This window comes from Podarcis cretensis (assembly GCF_951804945.1).
Source record: "Podarcis cretensis genome assembly, chromosome: 3".
Lineage (NCBI taxonomy): Eukaryota > Metazoa > Chordata > Lepidosauria > Squamata > Lacertidae > Podarcis > Podarcis cretensis.
Window position 1 is genome coordinate 45,597,346 of NC_137172.1, and position 23,307 is coordinate 45,620,652.

The window sequence follows — 23,307 nt, forward strand, 5'->3', positions numbered from 1 at the left end:
AGTTAAAGCCATGGTTTTCCCAGTAGTGATGTATGGAAGTGAGATCTGGACCATAAAGAAGGCTGATCGCCGAAGAATTGATGCTTTTGAATTATGGTGTTGGAGGGACTCTTGTGAGTCCCATGGACTGCAAGAAGATCAAACCTCTCCCTTCTGAAGGAAATCAGCCCTGAGTGCTCACTGGAAGGACAGATCGTGAAGCTGAGGCTCCAATACTTTGGCCACCTCATGAGAAGAGAAGACTCCCTGGAAAAGACCCTGATGTTGGGAAAGATGGAGGGCACAAAGGAGAAGGGGACGTCAGAGGACGAGATGGTTGGACAGTGTTCTCGAAGCTACCACCGTGAGTTTGACCAAACTGCGGGAGGCAGTGGAAGACAGAAGTGCCTGGCGTGCTCTGGTCCATGGGGTCACAAAGAGTCGGACATGACTAAATGACAACAGCACCACTTAGTGTATGTGTGAGGTTTTTGCATCTGTGTCACTTGGGTAGGTTCTCTTTCATTTATTTTTTTTCCTTGGTGGTGAGAGAGGCTGGAAGGGCAGGGCATGGTTGGTTGTCTTTAGTTGAGATATACTGGATATATTGAAACCATGGGAGGAATTCAACCCCTTCCTGTTACAAATGTCCTGTAAGTGCAAGCACAGTTTTTAACATTGTGTTCTAATGTTGTAACTTGCTCTGGGACCTAAGGTTGAAGGATGTATAATTCATTGACAAGCAAACCAACCAACCGAAGAAAAACAATCTATAACAAAACCTGAACAATTTTGATAGTCCCACTGTACTCCAAGACCAGGATGACATGTCTACTTCCACTAGCCTTCAGGTAAACCATTTGCATCAGCCAGTGTTCATTAACTGTGCTTTCCCTGATTAAAGGCAAAACTTTAAGTTGCTGTCCACTTCCAAAATCCCAAGTCTTCACAGTTCCTAAAAGTGCAAAAAAGCAGAAGGAATGTCACTCATCATGGAAGCACCTGAGATTTCTCCTTGTCATATAGGAAGCAGCCTTCAACTGGCCTTCATTATGAAGTCCTAGAGTACTGAAAATAGGTTCCAGTTCAATATTCTTTCAGCCCCCATCACAAAGCAATTATATAAAGATGTGGTGTTATTACAATCTGCAATTATAACACTGTTTTACCATCGCATGCTCCAGTGGCAAGGTGGAATCCATTTTTATCAATTGCTGCACATGTCAACTCAACATTCGGTCCATGGGCATCCTCAATCTGGTATATTTGTTGGCCTGTTTCTAGTTCCCAGACCTAAAGATAAAGTGAATTATATGGAATTCAACCTACACAGATATATATTTACATAGCTGTCACTTTCCTCAAATATCTATAATAAACATTAAGCTAAGGGGATAAGAGAAAGTGGAAAGGAAAAAGCTAAGAATTCCTATTCTTAACATTTTCTCCTGGGTTTAATGCAGGGATCGGGAACTTGTGGCCCTCTGGATTCAGCTCCCATCAGCCTCAGTCAGGATGGCCAATGGTCAAGGATGATGGAATCTAAAGTCCAGCAACACCTGGTCCCCCATACCTGGCTTACCAATATGTAGGAAGATAAAGCCCCCCAGATAGTCTACTTGCTCTTAAATCCTTTGTGCAAATATTTTGCTTTGCACTTGAGAAGCTTGCAGGATTCATACTCACCTTTACGATTGATTCAGAACAGATAGTTAGAATTTGGCGAAAGACTTTGTTGTAAATCAGCACATTGATGCTCCTCTCATGTGTCTGGGGAACCTGTTTCGTGTCTTGTATAACTCGTGTGAGAGGATAAATATCAATCACAGCTGATCCTGTGAATCATATAATAAGGGTTATTGCATCCGGTTGCATGCTATTGTCAGCCACTCTGGGAAACATGTCCGACGGGATGGGTAAAACTTTTCAGCCCAAGGGCTCCACTGAGGGTCAGCCAGCCCTCCAAGGGCAGCATGCCAGTGAAGATGTGGCCAGGACCCACTTTGTTACTCCTGTACGCCCTAACCACATATAAAGATTGTGTTGGCCTTGCTGGTATATCCACACAGCACCAATTGCCCTGCCACCTCAGACCTGACTGATAAGCTGCAGAGATGCCTGTGCTGGGAGGTCAAGAGCATGCCACCGCTATGCCTGACTGTGAGACCCATCATGAATGTTGCTTGACTCTGCAAGGACCACCATGAACTCTTGATCATGCAGTGTGTGCATGAGAGGAAGAGAGTGGTTGAATGGCAGGAGGAATGAAAATGGGAGCCTGCCCTTTCTGAAAAAGCAGAGAGGATACAACATATAAAGATTGAGTCTCTTGCACAATCAAAGGCCACCACATATTACAGCAGAACTAAACACCTATGGAAAGATTAATAGGAGTCCACTTCTTCACCAAAAGTGAAAGACAAATATATGTACATTTTTTCAAGATGGGGAAAACGAGAGGGGAACTGTCACTGACCTCAGTGACCCATCAAATATTCTTATCTGAAGGCAGTCCTATTATAGGGCCAGTACAGGGAAGCTTTGTGAGGTTTAAGAGTTTATGTTGGAAGCTGCCCAGAGCGGCTGGGGCAACCCAGTCAGATGGGTGGGGTACTAATTAATTAATCAAAACAAAATAAAAAAATCCCTTCCAACTTAGTTGGTCTCTAAGGTGCTACTGGAAGGAATTTTTTTATTTTGTTTCATCTACGGCAGACCAACTTGGCTACCTACCTGTGATTAGTTAATATTATTAATTAATTTTTTAAAAACACTGTAGTGGTGAGGAAGAAGAGGTATATCTACGTTACATATCTTACAGGAATTCCTGCCTCTGTGGCTATAAACTATGATAAATCTATTTTCAGACTTTACTTCACATAAAAATTATGTTCAAGATTTTAATGGATGCCAAAAAAGTGCATCTCGGAGACAAAAAGACACAAGATGTTTGTGGCTTTGAATTATCAGCATCATAGGTTGGGATTGCTTTAATTATTTAAAGCCACCAGTTTGTTTTCCTCACATTTCTGTAGCTACTCTTGGTCTAAACAACACAGCTGGAAGGCCATCCATTTACTTTTCACGATTATGTATCAGCACCCCAGATTCATATCTGAAGAGGTATTTTGCTCCTAATGATTACACAAACATACCTGTAATAAGTGTGCCATGGTTATTGTCAAATACCATAGTAAAGATTTGTGTCTCTCTAGGCCCTGCTTGGGAATCATGGAAGACCTGCATCAGGGAAAGTGTCTGGATATCCCACACTCTGAAAATCTGAAAGAAAACCAAGATGGGTTATCTTGTGGTAGAATAACTGCATTTATTTATATATGTAATTCATTCGCTGCCCCATAACACAAAGTCATCTGGGTGGTTTCCAAAGAATAGGTAAAAACACAATGCATAAGAAAAACAAAAAACAAACAATAACAATGCAACAAGACAGAACTTCACACACAAACACAAAATTAAAAGCAGATTTATTTATTTATTTAAAAGGCCCAGACTGCCTAAGTTACGTATATGACTTGGAATCAATTCAAGGCCTCCTCACTGTGTTGTTTTATATGCATATTTAAAAAGGCCTTCAGTGCAATATTTCCTCTTTCTGGGATTTTGCTGTTTTAATTCTGGTGGTTGTTAGCATAAAAATCAGGTACACCGCATGTGGGAAATAAATAAAAAGTTTATTTGTTTAAAAAATGGGTTTTTATGCTAATATTTTTGTTTATGATTTGTTTGAATTGTGGATTGTTTTATATTTTAGAACTATGGCTTTTGATACTTATCTGCCTTAATTTTTTATCTGAAAAATAAGCTTTGAAAATAACTGATCTGGTAACCAAAAACCAGCATTAAAAGCCGGCATGGATACTTTCTTTAATTTTTTTCTACCTGCATCATTTGGGCAAAACCTAATTTGCATTTCCTAGCAATGTTAATGCCTTTTATTCAGCAAGACTAACAGCATTTAGAAGACCACAACCTCATGTTTCAGTGCCACAGATTTCTCAATTAAAAGTCAATGCATTTTTTTTTTTAAAAAAAATGATAACAATTACTGCATCAGAACAATTATACTGTAGTAGCATCACTGACAAGATCTTGTCAGAGATCGATGCCTATGCATTGCGCCAAAACTATGCTGATCACAGTACACATGAGCATTATTAAATGCAGGCCTTGATGGACAGTTCTCTCCAGACATTGAATTCAGGAACAATAAACTAACATATAACATAAAACGTCCCCACAGATCTTCATGTGCTGTGGATTGAATGTTTTGGGATATTTATAGATGTACCAGTGTGTTCGCCTCATCATTACAATAGATGGTTTAAAAACACCCTTCTGTTTGCAAGCCTGCCTGTTGTCTAAAGAGAAGTTCCAAAACAAGGAGCAATCATTTTATATTCAATTTGTGAAATTACTAACGTTCTGGGGGCTCTTGGCTGAACAGAGTTAATCGGATTGGGGATCATGCTGAGAGCCAGATGGCTGCCTAATAGCTTTGTATGGCTTTGTTAGCACATCTGTCATAAGCTACCTGTTTTTGGTTCCTTGCTCCCTGCTTCTTCCCAAGAGAGAGAGCTGAATAGACAAAAACTCTCATCAGTACAAAACAGCCTGTTACAGAGGATGAACTCCTCCCACCAAAAACAGAAACCCCATCTCTACTTCTCCCTCTCTCCTGTTAAAAGTCTAGTGAAACAACATGTCATAATAAACACAACAAACAAGGAAATGACAGAGAAACTAGGAGTGCAGTGGTTTCGTATCATAGTAGATCCATTGAAATTAATAAACTACCCTACATTATTAAATATTATATGGAAAGAAGAGAAGTGATGGCACCAGTGCGTCCCTCTGCAATGTGCACTTCAAGCATCGGATACATAGTGTAAACTGCCATGTGCAAAATGTTGTTCTTTGCCTCTCACTAAGCAACCTCATTTCTGGCCAGAAATCCTGAAGGTGTTTCCCTTTGTCTAAGCTGCACTGAAATCTATGGGACAGTTGAATTATGGACAAGGGTACCACGTCCATTATCTATACATGCATACTGTACATTTGCTTTAGACTGGACATTTTCAGCCACTTTCTTTGCCTAAGCTGTGTATGCATGGACCAAGAGTCTCAAAATTCCTAGAGTAAGGCGGGCTAAGCTAACCCATGGTTTGCAGGCCACATCTGACTTTCAATACTTTATTGTGGCCTGAAAATACGCCCCCCCCCTTAAATTTTCTGATCCTTTGGTATCCCACTATGATGTCAGGGTGCCAACAGATATTTTTGTGTCCACAATGCCTTTCCCCAGTGTTTTCCACTTTTAAATGTGTGTGTGTGTGTGTGTGTAGTTATCAATATTAACAATAATTGTATTTATTAGGTTTTTTCCACAAGAAATGACCTACACTAACTTACAAACACAATGCAAAGTCCCCAAAATGATTATCCACCCCAGTACTAAACGGATCTTCACTCTTAAACTGACTGTACTTAACAATTAGAATCATATAATCTTAGAATTGTAGAGTTGGAAGAGACCACAAAGGTCACTTCCTGCAATGCAGGTATCTTTTGCCAAACATGGGGCTTGAACCCACAACCCTGAGATTAAAAGTCTCATGCTCTCCCAGCTGAACTACCCAGGCAGGTAAATTGTTTATTTCTTCATCAGCTAAAGAGTTTATTGTGTCACCATGCTCTCTTGATCCACAAAAAAACGGAACCACCATATGTTCTATATAGAAGTTCAAATTATATTTTGGATTTCATTTTTCCATTCAAGCATGCCACCCCCCAGGATGCACTTGACCTAGAGTTCCCCACAATTTGTCAGGGAAGGACACATTAAATTTTGATTAAAGTCAGTGGATTCTAAAAGTAATTGCATTTTAAATCACTTTCTCTAGCACCAAGATGGAAACTAGTAGCAAAAACATAAATATAACATCAATCAATTTTACGGGGGCAAAACTTGAATGAAATGTCATTATGGTTTCACTCAGACTGAAGACAGATTTTGCCTCTAATGCTCAAATCAACTTTAAATAAGAACCACTTGGAATGCATTCAGTGGAAATGACTTTTTTACGGTCTGGTCACTGATGAAATCAATGGTTTTAAATGAGCTTAACTATGACTGGATTCTTCCCCTTTAAGATCCAATTTAAATATATGCAGCTGTATAAACAAACAGTGCTTTAAAAGGCTTTCTTCTGCATTTTTAAAACAGCAATTCAAATGTAGATGCACCTTAAATTTTAAAATGCCTCTTTTGTTTTATATTATTGAATGTATAGTACCCATGTGGCATATTCTAGACAATACACTGTTCCCAGGATCATCTGTGAAAATGCTATAGCACAGTGTAGCCAACAAGCTGCTCTCTAGACCAGGCATAGGCAACTCGGCCCTCCAGATGTTTTGGGGCTACAACTCCCATCAACCCTAGCTAACAGGACCAGTGGTCAGGGGATGATGGGAGTTGTAGTCCCAAAACATCTGGAGGGCCGAGTTTGCCTATGCCTGCTCTAGACACTGCACTACAACTCCCATCAGCTCCAGCCAGCTTGATCAATAATCAGGGATGATGGGAGCTGTAGGCCAATAACATGAGGGCACCATGTTGCCTGCCCCACCATAGAATAGCAACTCTATTTGTGTCTATTAATAAGACAGATTTCAATGAGATGTGCAGTGTAAACATACATATATCTATAGTACTCAGAGGTAAGCCACATTCTGTTCAATGGGACTTACTCTCAGGTAAGTGTGTATAGCAGGGGTTGTCAACCTGGTCCCTACCGCCCACTAGTGGGCGTTTCAGGATTCTAGGTGGGCGGTAGGGGGTTCTACGGCACAAGCGGAATCCTCTTTCCATCGAGCACTGGTGGGAGGTAAGAAAATTTTACCATCAAGAAAGATGCATTGGAGGGTGACTACCCCTGGTAGTAAAAAGGTTGACAACCCCTGGTGTATAGGGTTGCAGCCTTACTCCTTAGCAAGTGCCATACGATCTGTGCTTTAGAGTTTTGATTTAGCTTTTTTAGAAAGTAGGTATTTTGTGCAGGATTTACAATGCATTTTTCTATTCTAGTGTTACAGATTTGGAGTGCCAGAGTTTAATAGTGAAGAGTAGAAATCAAGAAATGGTAGTGTTGAGATAATATTTGGGACATTGAAAGGAAAATACAGGCTGCAGCAGTTCTCCTGGTTGTATGTAGCCTATGCTCACTAGCCGGACTAGACTGGCTGAATGTAGCTCATTATGAAACAATAAGCAGAGGTCACCTCAAGAGGAATCCCCCAGGTCTTGGTAAAACAAAGGTTACCAAGGTGGCCGGGAGGGGTGTGAGGTGACAGGAAGGAGCTTTGGGTTTTGGCAGGGTTTTCTAGGAAGAAGAAAGGAAGTCAGGCCAGCACTCCATGTGGGGGCTGGAGGGCCAGAACCATCTTGGCTGCTGGCTGGGAAGGCGGCAGCCCAGAGACTTAGGAGTATGGCTGGCTGCTCTGGACTCCAGCTGGCAGAAGCCATAAGAGAAGCAGGGAGAGACACCCTTGAGATGACAATGCTATAAGATCTGCAACTCCCTCCACGTACACTCAGGTTGTATATATATGAATAAGCCGTACTATATCTTAAAGTCACTACCGTCTCTGCCGTGTCTTGATTCTCAATGGAAACACGACCCAGGGTGAGTGTCTGGAATCGACTGGAAGCTTGTGCACTGCTCAAAAGAGATTGGGGGTTGGCGTAACAATATCTAAATCTCTAAATCTCTAATCTTGGCCCTACAAATCTGCAATGCAAAACTTTTCTGGGTCTCGCACCCAATGGCCATGTATACACAATTTTCTAAACTTCAGGATGGTATGAACAGAATTCCATTATGAGTTTAGAGAATTTGGTCTTACACAATGCTTTTCCATGGAAGGCATGATAGTTTGCCATAAATTATTTGGCAATGGATAAATAATATAGCACTTTGAGCTCATTACGTGATATTTGACGGGCACACTATTCCTTTGCCATTCAGAAGAGAAAGTTGCCATTTCATAGGTAAATCCCAAAGCTCCTACAGAGAGAGACAGGAACAAACACTTTCACCTTGATCTTTTTCCTTGTCCTGTGGGCATGAGCTGCGGCAATTATGCAAGTGACGAATTTAAACATGAGTAACTTTGACACAGTTTGCTGCAAGCAGGCTGGGGAGTCAGCGTCACCACTGTGCATGCAACAATGTACACACACGCATGGCTGCGTGAGGTCAGGCACAACGAACAGCTGAGAAATTCCAGCACATTTGCTTGGGACTTTTGGAGGTGACCAGCGACAAACCGCTTTGGGGGAAGGCTTTTATTTATAGCGAACAGCGCTATTCTAAGTTCTGACAAATTAGGGAACTTGCCTGGGCAAAATAACAAATGACCCTGTCATGCATCTGCATGTAGACTGCCATGTGAGTGCTGGCTTTTGAATCTGAAAACTAAGAATCCATGCATAGTTTGGAACTGTTGACTCCGTATCAAAGTAAGTGCACCTCGTGTGAGATTCCACATGCTTTTGCATGTGATCCCACTGATCTTACTCATGCTTTGTTTCATCTATGGAGAACACATGAGTGTGAGCTAGGTGCTAACTAAGCCCAGTGGAAGAGCTCATCCTGCCCAGGAATTATTTACTTTCCCCTGTACCTGGAAATGCTTGAAAAAGACAGAGATGTGTATTTAAGAGAGATGTAACTAGCTCTAACACTGTGACTCTTAAAAACCCCTAAAGAACATTCTTTGAGTTATATGGACTGTCATAAGCAAACATTTCAGTTAAGATCTTTTCCTAACAGGCTGCTACAATAACTGAATATAGGTAAAGAATATGAAGGACATCTGATCCTGGAGACTGACATCTCGAACAATGATCAGAGCTCAAATCGCATTAATCTCAGTGGGATGAGATACCATCAGAACTGCAGCTTGAATATTATTATTAGGCATTACATGAAAATTGTCTGGCTTTCACCAGTGTTTTGACTGTGGATTTTGCAACCTTTCTGATAGCACTGTAGTCCACTTACACAATTCAAGAAGTCTATGGAGACCTTAATGCGAGTAAAAATGAAAATTACAGGCTAGCTAAACAACTATGACACTGTAAGCTATTCCTGGAGGATACAGCTTTCATATCTGGGTTACTTTTCTCACAGAATGTTTCTCCCGTTCAGTTGGCTCTCGGCTACATAGGGAATGGATGGAATTCGGCTGTGCTACTGTATTGTTCAGATTTGAAGCAGAGCCATTTTAAATAATCAGAGGGTGTAATTCTTTGCATGTTTTCTCAGTAAGTCCCATTTTGTGTAAGACTCCAAGGGCCCCAGAAAAAAACAGACAAGGACAGTGCTCAGGGCAGATCATGGTTTCATTAAAATGACTTTAGTCAAAAGTGAGGCCTCCCAGACTCTTTCATAGCTGTCTAATAGCAAGACAGCTTCCCTGGTAGGGGAAGAGAGAGGCACTATACACTTAAAGCAAAGTCCCCTGGGACAAGGGATGGATTGTTAAACTACTCTGAAAGTTCTAACTCTGTGAAGGGAATAGAGGTCTCCTGAAAACTCTCAGCACCCTTAACAAACTACAGTTCCCAGGATTCTTTTGAGGAAGCCATGGTTGTTAAAATGGTAGGACACAGCATTCAATGTATAGTGCAGATGGGGCCTGAGTCCTGGGTTTGAACGGCTCCAGATTCTAGTATGTTACACAACTGGAAAACATAGAGTGGATCACTGTTCAGTGGAGCCTCTGTGTCTAGTATTACAGTCTGAATATCACATGGCTCTGTCCAGAATTCTATTTTGCTGGTTTTAATTTGTTAATATATGGAAATGGCTTTAATATTTAGTCAAGTAGTAGCAGAAAGGGGCTGCCAGTATTAGGGGAAGGAGCCCAAATCTCATTTTGTTTCTTCAGTTAGCAAATGTAAAAACAGACACCACTTGGGCAGTTTCCTGAGACCTCCAACCATAATGAATTTCTTAAGAGTTGCTGGGAGTCTCTCTGTAAAGAGAGGGAGGCAGGGTTGTTGCTGCTACTGAATATATATATATATATATATATTGGTCAATTTAGTTTTGTATTTTTGATGCTTAATTTGTTGTCTGACTACTTATGTTTGTAATTAGGTTCCCCCCTGCCCCATGCTGAAAGCTGCCTTGAGCATGGCTTTAAATGGGAAGGTGGCATACAAATAAAATGATGTATGTATGTAAAGTCTTGCCCTCTGGGTTATATGTAAAAATCAAGGAGATAGTTAAATACATGCTTAAAGTTGACATCCTATACACTGTAGGTCAGGAATAGGCAAACTCGGCCCTTCAGATGTTTTGGGACTACAACGCCTATCATCCCTGACCACTGGTCCTGTTAGCTAGGGATGATGGGAGTTGTAGTCCCAAAACAGCTAGAGGGCCGAGTTTCCCTATGCCTGCTGTAGGTCTTGTTCCTTGAGTGCAATAGGAAAAAAATGGTGGATCGCGTTGCCCCATTTTCATGCAACATGACAAAGGTTGCTCCCTGCTGCTACTCTGAACAAAACCAATCTGTAAAAACAAAACTGTACATTTTCACCACTTGACCCATTTCAGTCCATTTTCTTTTCTAGGCCGAAGTGCCAGATGTATATAGGAAATAGTCTAGAATTTGTTCAAACAGTGAATTTTGCTGTGATTGTTCTTACAGTTCACACCCTATTTATTGCAACTGAGTCTCCATTATAAAATGTATGTCAGTCTTCCATCCAGAGAGCAATGGGGTGGGGGTTGGAGAAGAATGGCTATATTCAGTAAACCTTTATCAAAGATTTGTATTCACAGATAGGCCCCACAGCTTTCTATTTAAACCCACAGCACTCTGCTGCTTGCTCTCGACAAAGAACCTCTCCGTGAGTAGAAGCAGCCTGCTGAGCCCAGTGCACTATGGGAAACATCTGTCTAATTTGCAATGTCATTTCAATGGATAGCGTTGGACAATGTGAACAAAGGCCACTTGGCTGGAATCCGGCTAAACCAGAAGAAACCGAGTATTTTAAAATAAATTGTGGATATGGCTTACAAAAGTCAGACTTTTGCAACATTACAACTATACCGTCTAGAATAGTAACATTTATAACATGACACCCTGAAAGTATTTATGATGTTTATGAATGGAATTTATTATGTTTTTATATTTGTTGGAAGCTGCCCAGAGTGACTGGGGCAACCCAGTCAGATGGGTGGGGTACAAATAAAATATAATAATAATCTCTTTTTCTGATTAGGTTACTAACTAAGTGGGTATGGGAATGTTGTGGACACAGTTTTATCTTGATTTAAGCGAAGGATCTGACAAAGTTCTGCACTGTATCTTGGTTAGAAAAAGAGCGCTTATCAATAGTTCATTGTTAAATTTTGGGAGGCTTCAAGTGGGATCCTTCAGGGCTGGGATTGATGCTCTTTGACATGTCCATCAATGACTTGGATGAAGAAGCGGATAGAATCTTTATCAAATTTGTGAAGGTTACAAAAGTGTGAGGAAATCTAACACTCAAAAGGCAAGAATAGAATTCAAAATGATCTTGATAAAGTAGAAAACTGAGCTGGATCCCCCCCCCCCCATGCCATTCAATAAGGACAAAAGCAAAGTTCTGCATTTCGGACCATAAAAAAAATGCACAGGTATCAGACTTTGCAAAAAGGAAAATAATGAGAAAATGCACTGCATAGAATGAGAACTTGCTCTGATGCAACATCAACAAAGCTTCCTGCAAACAACTCAGAATACTCATTAAACAGCCAACATTGTCTAATCTCCCTGTAAAAAAATCAGGATGATTGCCCAGTATATAGATCCTCTGGAAGCACCCTTGGAAACTTAATGTGGAATTGTTGCACTTTGCTCACTGATATGGGGCAGCCACATAATGTCTTCATCAAATGGTTGTCTTACTGGATTTTCCCTAAGTTGTTTCCATCTGTTTTTAGATCACAGATAATCTAGCCCAGTCTCATTTCGAGCTGGGAAGACACCTAAGCTTGGCTTCCTCTCTGCGTCAAGTTCAAAAGCATGGCTTTGCTCCAGCCCCCCCAAAACCTAATAGGAGAGCATGATCTGCTGGAGTTTTAATGCTGTGAGCCCTACCATCTTATACTCAGCTTGTGTAAATGTGTAAATAAAACCATACATCACAATGATACCACCATCTCAGGTAATCTTCAAAACCTCTCACCACTCAGGAGAGAGGGATGCAGATAACATAATGTACTGACATTTCAAGGGCTGAGACCATTCGCCATGCCTCTTCATTTCTGGATGTGAGCTGTTTGAATTGTGGCCAACCTCACATTTCCTCTGGTTTGTTCAATTACACACTTTTAATTGATTTAATTACTCCCCCGCCCCCGCCCCCCGTTTTATCAGCTTTATCAGGGCAAATTAATTTGCAGCCATAATCTGACAAGGAATGCTGCTCAGGAGAGCTCAGGAGAGCAGAGTCACAGCAGGTAGTGAATGGAACATAAGTAGGGAAGCAGATACTGGAACTCAATTCCCCACTCGGGTGTTCCGCTTGCATCATCAACACTAAGTCTTCTTAATTCCCTCTAATAGTTTCCAGAAGGCTTTTGTTTTGCCTTGATACAAACAAAGAATACAGTGGACTCTGGCTGGGCTTGCCAAGAGCTCATTCATGCAATGGTAGGCTGATGGGAAAACAGAAAATACCCTTTTGATACTATAGGGATATAGTAAGATGTATCTCCTTGCTACACCTGGCAGCTATATTGCTATATTTTTATTATTAATTTATTATGATTTATATTATGTTATAATTATTATTATATTAATATTTTAAGAAACACTGCTCGACTCTCTCACTTCCCAGCTTGCAGCTTTCCTTCTACCCAGTGCATTTTTTAAAAAAGAAAAAGACTTCATAGTACTCACCATGAAGTACTTACAGTAAGTGCTACACTTTTAACATTTGGGGGAAAGGGTGCCAGTACTGTGTACCTTTGAGCAAACTCAGAAAAAAGCATTGCTCCTACCTCACATCACTCCAGTTCTCGGCTCTCAGACTTTGTCTTTCTAACTACCCACCAGCTGGGGGAGGGGCCTCCACCTTTTTGCCATCTTGCACAGATCCACTTCCTTTGTTCCCCTTAATGGCCCATCACCCAGGCTATCACTTCACCGGGAAGCTATTCCAAGAATTAGAAGTGGGGCTCAGGCATTAGAAGGGTCTTGGCATACAGCGTACTCCCCCCCCAACTCACAACACTATAAACTTATATTCTAATACTATTTTTAAGAGTTATATTCCAGTACAAGTATCAAGAGTGAAAAATATATGTGCAAAACTCAGAAAGGATCAAGATTGCACTGATTGTGCTTTGTTTGTTTGTTTACTTTTTCTCTGAAGTCTCCAGAGAAATTTAAACTCATGGCTAGGTCATACCAGACTCTACACTGCATTAAATCATTTTGGGACTAATGAAAGAGGAAAGAAAGTACTGGAGTCACCATGATGTTAATGCAGATTCTTTTTAGAAATGCCGGATAAATAAACAATTTCACTATTTGCAAATGGATATATGCTAACAAGATTTTCTATAGTATCCCATTTCCCATATGTTTATAGACTGCTTCCCTGGACTTTTCCAATATATTCAACATTTTGATTGGAGGAAAGGGATTTAAATAGAGACTTCGGGGAAACATTGAAAAGAGTAGTTTTGGACTAATGCACTGTACAGCTGACTACCTCCTATATCCAGTGCTTTTTTTCCTGGGGAGACGCAGGGGCACACATACCCCTAAACATTTTGTGAATCTAAGTTTGGCCTTATTGAGGTGCAGTATTTCAATACGAGTAGGAAAATGAGAGTACCCCTGACCATTTTTTAAAAGAAAAAAAGCACTGCCTATATCTATATGAACTAGAATGCAGAAGATCCCTCAAAGGAAAAATTGTGGGTTGTCTCATCTATATATATATGTATATATATAATTTTTACTGACTGATGAGAGGAGAAAGCAGCAGCTTCTCTCAGTAACAGTGGCGTAGCGTGGGGGGTGCAGGGGGCCCGGCTGCACCGGGCGCAACATCTGGGGGGGGGCGCGCGCGCTCGCACTCGCAGCTCTCTGCCCCTACTGGGTTAGGGGGCGCAAATTACTTGCCTTGCCCCGGGTGCTGACAACCCACACTACACCACTGCTCAGTAAGATACAGTGAAAAAGTAGTTTACCTTTGCAGTCGAAAGGCTAATAATGTGCTGGTCCTTTTCATTGGTGACAATCTCTGTTATGCTAAATAAATGTCCCATCAGCTTCCCCACTGGCTTTGTATTGATGTTAGGATGCCACAAACGAAGAATTTTATCATCCCCTGGAGAAAGGAATGGACCAGTGAGCCTGTTACCTGGGCTGCAAAACAACTCAAAACTGGTAGAGTTATTAATATACTGTGGTATTGTTGTTGTTGTTGTTGTTGTTGTTGTCATCATCATCATCATCATCACAGACTGGTACATGATATGAGATTATTATTATTACCATATCATTTAGCAGTTTGTGGGGGGCGGCAGCAGTGCTTACACTTGTATGGTTATTATTTTTTCTATGCATCTCAAACCAACATGTTGCCATTTTAAGATGTAACCTCCATTTTGGAGAGTGGGAAAGCTCTTTGTCTGTCCGTGTTTGTTTGAGCTATTAGCCTGTCAGAAGCAAATTTGTGGGATTTGTATTGCTTTCTTCTGTAGCTGCATGTAATACTGTGTTGATATTGCAAGTACATGGGAATTCTTAGCTAACTGGTCTAATGGGGGGAGGGGAGAATACTGTTTCCTCTCTATGTCCTTATTCCTGCTTAGATAACTGTATATTAAGCACCTTTGTAGTAGGTGTTACGTGTCTGACCAGCACAGTCACAGATTGTGCAGTGCCACTCTGGGTGGTTTTCTTCTAAATATTATGCAAAGTTAGTTGTTGGCCTCCATTGCTCTTGAGGGACAATGGAAGAGTCCACCACTGAGGGTTAAGTCAAACTGTTGGAGAGTTACAGTGCCAGCTGTAGCTGCTGAGACTGATACAGCAGAGACATATCTTATTGCAGCTGGGGCAAATGAAGGCATCCAGTTTTGCTGTTATGGATGCACCATAGCATTTCTTCTCTCTGGGCTACTCCCAGAAGTCATTCCTCCTGTGGCCATTGATGTGGATACACAACCTGACTGTCTCCAGGCACTGTGGTCATCTGCAAGGAATTTCCACGGCAAGGTTGGTGTTGCCTTCATTTCACATTGGCAGACATCTTTATAGCAGAGTTGGTCTGCCAACAGGCATGGTGCCTCAAGCCAAATCCCCGTAAAGCACATCCTTGGGGATCCTGCCATCTGCCACTCTGTGTACATGACCAAGCCAGCTTAGACATCTCTGAGACATAAGTGCGAACATACTGGGAATGTGAGCTTGGAAGAGCACATCTTTGTTTGAGACTCTGTCCTACCATGTGCTGCCCAAAATCTTCCTGATGCAGCACATACGGAAGGCATGGAGGCGTTGCTCCTGGCGGGTAGTGAGTCATTGCCTATGACTCATTTCCATATAAAGCAGCATGCTCAGCACACAAGCCTGGTAGATCTTCATCTTGGGAGTTGTTAGCATCACATTCCTCCATACCCTTTTGGAAGATGAGCCATTGCCTTCACTACCTTGCCAATATGCTTGTACAGCTCAGTGTCAATGGAAGTTGCTGGTTATGCCCAGGTAGACAAAATTGTCAACCACCTTAAGTGTGTGGTCACCCATGCTGCTGTGTGGAGTGCTGGCAATATCATGAGCCAAGATGTTGGTCTTCATCAGGCTGATGGTAAGGCCAAACTCCAAGCAGGCTTGGGCAAAGTGGTTGATGAGTCTCTGTAGAGCTTCCTCAGAGTGTGCTGTGAAGGCTGCGTCATCTGCAAACAACATCTCTTGGATGAGAACCCACTGCACATTTGTCTTGGCGTGGAGACATGCCAGATGGAACAGACCCCTGTCACTTCTTGAATGGAAGCACATACCATCTTCAGTCAAACTGAAGGCATATCAGAGCAATAGAGAGAAGAATATCCCAAAGAGACACACTGAAATTAGGGTTAAGGTAAAGGGACCCCTGACCATTAGGTCCAGTCGTGGCCGACTCTGGGGTTGCGGTGCTCATCTCGCTTTATTGGCCGAGGGAGCCGGCGTACAGCTTCCGGGTCATGTGGCTAGCATGACTAAGGATCCATTAATTTCAGTGGGCCTTCTCTGAGTAAAACTTAGTTGACTACCACCCTGTGACACTGGAGTCTCTATTCATCATGTTTCATGCAGATCTGGTATCCTTCTCCCATGCATATGATTCCTTTGAACTTAACAAGAGCCAGTGTGGTGTAGTGGTTAAGAGCAGTTGACTTGTATTGTGGTGAACTGGGTTCACGTCTCCGCTCCTCCACATGCAGCAGCTGGGTGACCTTGGGCTAGTCACACTTCTCTGAAGTCTCCCAGCCCCACTCACCTCACAGAGTGTTTGTTGTGGGGGAAGAAGGGGAAGGAGAATGTTAGCCGCTTTGAGACTCCTTCGGGTAATGATGAAGTGGGATACCAAATCCAAACTCTTTTTCTTCCTCCCATCTTTTTTAGGGGGAGCAACTGCTACCCTGATAGTGACTGTAGAGGTTTTAAGGAACCATGCTCTGTTCCTGACACCTTATCACAGTGTCTGCCTGTTCTGACTAGGACCGATTGATCCTCTGTTGAAAAAAACAGGCACATCTAGAAAGCAGGTAACCAAAGAATGTATAAATTGCTCAAACTAATACTTTGTGACTAGCTATTTTAGACGGGGGTGGCTGGTTTACTGATATGTTTCAGTAACACAATTTTAAAATGATTTATTTAGCACCTGGATAGGCTCTGGCTTCAGCATGTTTGCTGTTAGCCTTTACGGCAAAGGGCTGTGCTTCATTCCCAGCCATGTGTTTGGGAAGCCAATTACAATACATGTACTTGAAAAGGAAAACCTTCTGTCAGTCTTTACAGATGCACGCCTTGCATTTTAAAGAAAAAATCAAGGAGGTCTAGCATAATGCTAGTTTTCCCAAACCATTCATCTTCTTCTACTTTTCCATTACTAAGGAAGCAGCCACCATGTTTTGATGAATAACCTGAGAAATGCTTATACCAGCCTTTCTCAACCTGGTGCCCTCCAGAGGTTTTTGGGACTCCAACTCCCATCAGCCCCAGCTAGCATGGCCAATAGTCAGAGATGATGGTGGCTGTAGTTCAAAGCATGGGGAAGGCACAAAGTTAAAAAGGTTGTTTTGTATCACTATTATGTCTCCGTGACTAGGCATAAGACTGTACTCAACTTCCATTGAAACTTTTTTGAGTTCCAAGAATAAAGCTCTGTTATTTCTTATGCATCTTTCATCTAAAATGTCAGACCAGCAGGCAGGCAGTAGGGATGCTTTTTTGGTGGTGTTGATGAAGACACATGGAAGCAGCTCAAACAGAGAACAGTGTGACCATCAGGTGTGGGTAGGTGTGAATGGAAAAAATCATAAGCAATTACATAGTTCCCTGTATTTGTCAAAAAACAGCATGTGCTATAGAACTGGCTCGGAGAAAGTGTTAGGCAGACTTTGAGCTGCGTAACAATGTATAAAAAGGATTTGAAGGCAGCTAGACATCTGCAGCATTCATTAAATTTATGACTTCTAAGAATTATGTTGACATGAATGATGAGCAATAAAAGAATACATTCTCTGTTCAACCTTCTTCCAATACTTCTGAGCAAAATGATGAAAAGACAGTTTTATCAGCAAAGGTTTACTGAGTTATAACTTAGTTTTTCAAATGATTTAAAACAACATTATTCCACTGACAGGCAAGACTTGACAGCACTTTATTAGAACTGTACGGCAACAGCCATGGACAGCCTAGCAATTAATACTAAATATAAATTGCTTTTAGTCCCAAGTATTAGTATTTAGGAGCAGCTGACTCATTTCTTAAATAAGTTCTTGTTTTAGTTGCATGATCAATGCATTCAGCAAATGTTTGTGTAATTCAGTAAAAAATATTGCTAGGATGTCAATTTTTATTTTACAGGGAATAAGATGTTGAATATTTCAGCCACACTCTCTCTGCTAATCAATAAGAGGATATCGGTAACCTAGCTATATTTAGCATCAGACATTTTTATTTTTCTCTGCTGATTGAGATTCATAGAGTAGTGCTATAGCTGGACCCAAATGTGCTCAGTTTTAGACATACCGTATTGGCCTGAATATAAGCCTCACTTTCCCCCCAAATTCTGACCATGAAAAGTTAAAGTGCGGCTTATATTTGCGACCTTACAGTATGCATCCAGGAGCAAACAGTGCCCCACGTACAGTCCTCCATCCTCTCCCTCAAGGCCAGGAAGGGAGACAGCGAGGAAGGGGAAAGGCCGCTGGCAATGCAGCGCGGCTCCCCCCCCCCCCCATATGCAGCCTGGAATGGAGTGGCTTATATTCGTGTATTTTTTCTTTCCCCCCCCCTCCAATTTTAAAGGTGCGGCTTATATTCGGGTGCGTCTTATGTTCAGGCCAATATGGTATTTCTTGTCAATTATTCCACATGCTCACTGCTGTTCAACAAACAACACTGCTGATCTGAACAACTGGAGGCTCATTGTGATGCTGAATACTAACCTAGCAAAGCCTAGGTGTTCCACCTGCAATTTGAGATGATTATTTCACTTTCTCTATAACAAACCTACAGTACGTCATCCCAGGCATGAAACTAGGAGAAACACCAACAGTCTGAAATGATGCTATATAGGAAGACTATGTCTACCGTCTGCTTCTTCCTCACATTAGAATATGGCAGGATTGCCTTGATGCTGCTACTTCATCCAGAGACTGATGTAAATTGCAGCTGGTACATTGTTGTCAGGATGAAGCACAGGAAGACAGGAAGTAGCCTTATACCGAGTGAGGCATTGGTCAGGCAACATGAGAACAGGCCTTTTCTGTGGTGGCTCCGCACTTGTGGAATGCTCTCCCCAAGGAGGCTCACCAAGTGCCTTTGAGAGCCAGTGTGGTGTAGTGGTTAAGAGCGGTAGACTCGTAATCTGGGGAACCGGGTTCGTGTCTCCGCTCCTCCACATGCAGCTGCTGGGTGACCTTGGGCTAGTCACATTTCTCTGAAGTCTCTCAGCCTCACTCACCTCACAGAGTGTTTGTTGTGGGGGAGGAAGGGAAAGGAGAATGTTAGCCGCTTTGAGACTCATCAGGGTAGTGATAAAGCGGGATATCAAATCCAAAGTTTTCTTCTATCTTTAGGAGCCAGGCAAAAACATTCCTCTTCCCCCCAGGCCTTTGGCTGCTTAAGCAAACTGTGGCATTTTAACCTGTGGGAGGTATTGTTTTTGTTTGTGGTTATAGTATGCATTTTTGTGTTTTTATGTTGTGGAACACCCTGGGATCATTGGATGAGGGCATGATAGAAATAATAATAATAATAATAATAATAATAATAATAATAATAATTTATGTTTTGTAGGCAGCAGCAATAACATTGCAATTATTTAGCAACCGAGAAATTTTGGAAACGATCACCAAGACTTATTTAGTAGACTGAAGGCATTTTTACCTACCCCCAGTAACAACAATATTGGCTTTTCCACAGTATGTGAAAGCGTTAACTCCCCTTGGTACTGAGAACTCCCTAACAGGTCTGCAATGACAAGAAAACATTTGATTAAATAAAGCTATAAAGTCTTATGCAAGGGTGGTAGCCTGTTCTCTGTTCCAAAATGGAAGGAGTAATGAGTAACGTTAGCCAAAGTAGTACATAATTGTCCAGTTTTTTGTTCCCGAAACATCACCAAGGAGCCCTCGCAGCCAGGATCAGATCCTTACTCCAGGTTCTGCCTGGTGAGTCCTCAACCCCTCAGGGAGGAAAGGACCCCCCCCCCCATCACAAAGTCCCTTCAGTAATATAAATTGTAAATTCCGTCTGCTATCCCTGGGCTCGCCACCAAGGCTGGAAGCTCAGACATCCTTCCACACCTAACCCTTTCTCACAGTTCTTTCTCTTATGGCTCTCACTCTGTCTCCTTGTTTTATCTCTATAACCCCATATAAATAAGTATTCTGCTCTGCTGGTTTTGCTGGGGCAGAGGCTCTGTCCTTCTTTGCTCCTTAATTTCTCCTTCGTTCAATAAGAAGAAGGGCCACAGCTCAGTGGTACAATCCCCAGCACCTCCAGGTAGGGCTGGGAAAGAAGCCTGCCTACAACCCTGGAGAGCCACGGCCAATTAGGGCAGACAGTACTGAGTTAGATCAACTAATGGCTTTGTCACGGTCCGGCTTACGGGTGGTCGAAGTCCCGGCTGAGGATGTTGGGACTGGGGGCAAGATGGCGGGGTGGGAGCAGCAATAGGAGCTAGGAAGCCAGGAGTCAGGAAGCCAAGGGTCTGAGGGTCAGAGAGCCGGGAGTCCAGAAGCCAAGGATCCGAGGGTCAGGAAGCAAGGAGTCAAGAAGCCAAACGCAGCAAGGCAGAAAGCGTGTTGCTTTGGCAAAGAGCCAAAGGGAAATGCTGACCTTATATCCCTTCCCGGCTCTTGCCACCAGGTGCTGTGAGTTACCAATCGGCTTCACCTGTGTGGCTGCGCCTTACCTCTTCAGAACAAACTTAGGAAAGCCCCAGTTTTGCAAAGCCCTACCAGTCACAGAGCCTGGCTCCTGCATGCACTCCTGACAGGCTTGTCTTTGTATTAGGCAACTTCCTATAGTCCTATGTAGTGGGAGCAAACCCTTTTTCGTATTTGACTCTACATTGTGTGTGTTTGTGTATAAACTTTATAATGTTATGGTATTCATCGTGTGTTTGAATGATATTTTGGGGGGATGATAGTTAATGCTGATGTTTGCTTTTTTCTGAGAATTACCTATTTGTTTATACTTTATAGCATGTACTATATCTTCTTTAGTATTATAAAAAGACAAAAATCTTCAAATGACTGTTGAGATTGTAAACATGAAATTTCATTGAAAAATTGTCCAGTAGCACCTTGGAGACCAACTAAGTTTGTTCTGGGTATAAGCTTTTGTGAAGTGTGCATGCACACGAAAACTTATACCCAGAACAAACTTAGTTGGTCTCTAAAGTGCTACTGGACATTTTTAAATTTTTTAAATTTATTTCGACTGCATCAGACCAACACGGCTACCTACCTGAATGAAATTTCATGTCACTTCTAAGGTGTACAAGAAAGAAACCAATATTTCAGACCAACAGTGCGTCCTAATTTGCAAGATAGTTGTATGAAAGATCACTATGGTAGGCTTTAGATAACTAATTTTGATTTCATTAAAAAAAAAACCACAGCTCATATAACTCACAATTCCTTTAAAGTTTTCAATTTGACTTAACCCATACGTGTGACTATCTGTATGAAAATAATATATAGTACAATAAGGCCTTACGTGTTGTCTTCAAGTCTTCTCAGGTCATCCAAAACCAAAGAATGAACACTGTCCAAAGAGCAGGATCCAAAACAATTCAAGGCCGGAAAGTATTTGACTTTCACAACCCAGTCCTCATGTAGCTTGCGTCTAATGCTGGGAGTGATAAAACAAAATACTAATTCATATATCTACATATATAAGAAACTGAGCTCAAATGGAATATAAATTATAATCTCTATACCAAGTAAATAATTTGAAATGGGAATTCTTCATGGTTTGCTCTAACCGTAGCCTACTGATGTCAAGGAAAACCTGGCCCATTGTTCTATACCAGGTATCCCCAAACTCAGCCCTCCAGCTGTTTTGAGACTACAACTCCCATCATCCCTAGCTAACAGGACCAGTGGTCAGGGATGATGGAGGGCCGAATTTGGGGATACCTGTTCTATACAATATTTATGTTCTCTTTGTGTCAAGAAGTGTGGAAACTTCCCATCATGGGCTCTATTTAAAAACAATAACTTTCAGTCTCAATAATGAGATTTGTCAAAGTATCTGGACTTACCTTTTGAATTTCCTAGAATCGATAACCATAATTTGTGCTTTCTTTTTAGCTTTAGATTGCTTTAGGCCGAAGTCATCGCTGGTCATGGTATACATATTTACGTATCCCCCGTCATCCCCCAGTAAGATGTCATCCTTCACTAGTAGTTCTGCTGGTCGCTGAACAGCACAAACACAAATAATGCAATGTTCCACGGGTTTGATGATAAAACAATTGTCCTATGAAATAAAGCAGATTGTCGATTAGATGTTTTGGCATTTATTCTATTAATCCACCAATAAGTATTCTTGCCTTAAAGATGCTATTCAGAAAATTATGTGAGAAGATAGTTCGAAAGTCCTGGCTGCAACCTGTGAGATATATATCCTAGCTTGTCAAATATGCCTAAGTAGTACACAAACCTTTTCAAACAGGTTCAGTTTCTGCCATGCTGCCAAAAGCAACTGACATTCCTTAATTAACTCTTCATAGTTATTTTTGCAGCATTCCTGAAGGTCTTGTGTTACGTAATTCTATAAGTAATGCACTAATTTAGTAGACCAATGGAAATCAAAATTATCCCTTTGTTTCCCCCACCCCTCCTTTCCAGTATCTACTCCTATAATTTCTGTTTTTGCTTTATTTGTTTATATGCAGCCACACTTCCACATTCGTTTCTCTGGTGCTGTTGAAGACTGCATAGGATTTGCTAGAGTTAACATGGTATCATCTGCGTAGAGCTTTATTTTTTTGCTGTTTTATTTATCTGTATCCCTTTAATCTCTTGATTCTCCTTTATCTCAGCAGCTAGTGGCTCAATGGCGGAAACAAATAATAAAGTGGACGGAGGATGTGCTTGCCTTGTCCCTTGAAATAAATATACTTGATAATATGCCATTCACAAAAACGTCTGCTTTACAATCAGTATAATAATAATAATAATAATAATAATAATAATAATAAATTTATTTATATCCCGCCCTCCCCAGCCGAAGCCGGGCTCAGAGCAGCTAACATCAAATGTATAACACATTAACATAAAATCAGACAATCAATTAAAATACATCCTCAAATCAGATCAGGATCAGAATAAAATCCAATCAGATGGCAACCCGTAGATTAGGGTTGGGGACCTTAAATGTTCACCAGGCCCAACTGTTTATGATGAACTTATATGGGCCTGTGAGAAAAATTGGGAGGCCAAGTTTCATGCAAGTTTCATGCAAGTTCTTATGAAAGGGAAGAGGGAGTCAGAC

The 23,307-nt window shown here is 41.5% G+C and overlaps 1 protein-coding gene across 1 annotated transcript in view; it reads right to left on the minus strand.

Moving 5' to 3' along the window:
• WDR64 (WD repeat domain 64) overlaps positions 1-23,307 on the minus strand; it is a 65,786-nt gene that overhangs the window by 25,284 nt on the left and 17,195 nt on the right. The window contains exons 7-14 of the mRNA XM_079969470.1: positions 22,073-22,290; positions 21,526-21,660; positions 19,691-19,770; positions 14,268-14,407; positions 3,135-3,261; positions 1,666-1,814; positions 1,149-1,272; positions 762-934 (exon numbers count right to left, since the gene is read on the minus strand). Coding sequence (XP_079825596.1) covers positions 762-934; positions 1,149-1,272; positions 1,666-1,814; positions 3,135-3,261; positions 14,268-14,407; positions 19,691-19,770; positions 21,526-21,660; positions 22,073-22,290 — 1,146 coding nt within the window. The remainder of the gene's footprint in view (positions 1-761; positions 935-1,148; positions 1,273-1,665; positions 1,815-3,134; positions 3,262-14,267; positions 14,408-19,690; positions 19,771-21,525; positions 21,661-22,072; positions 22,291-23,307) is intronic.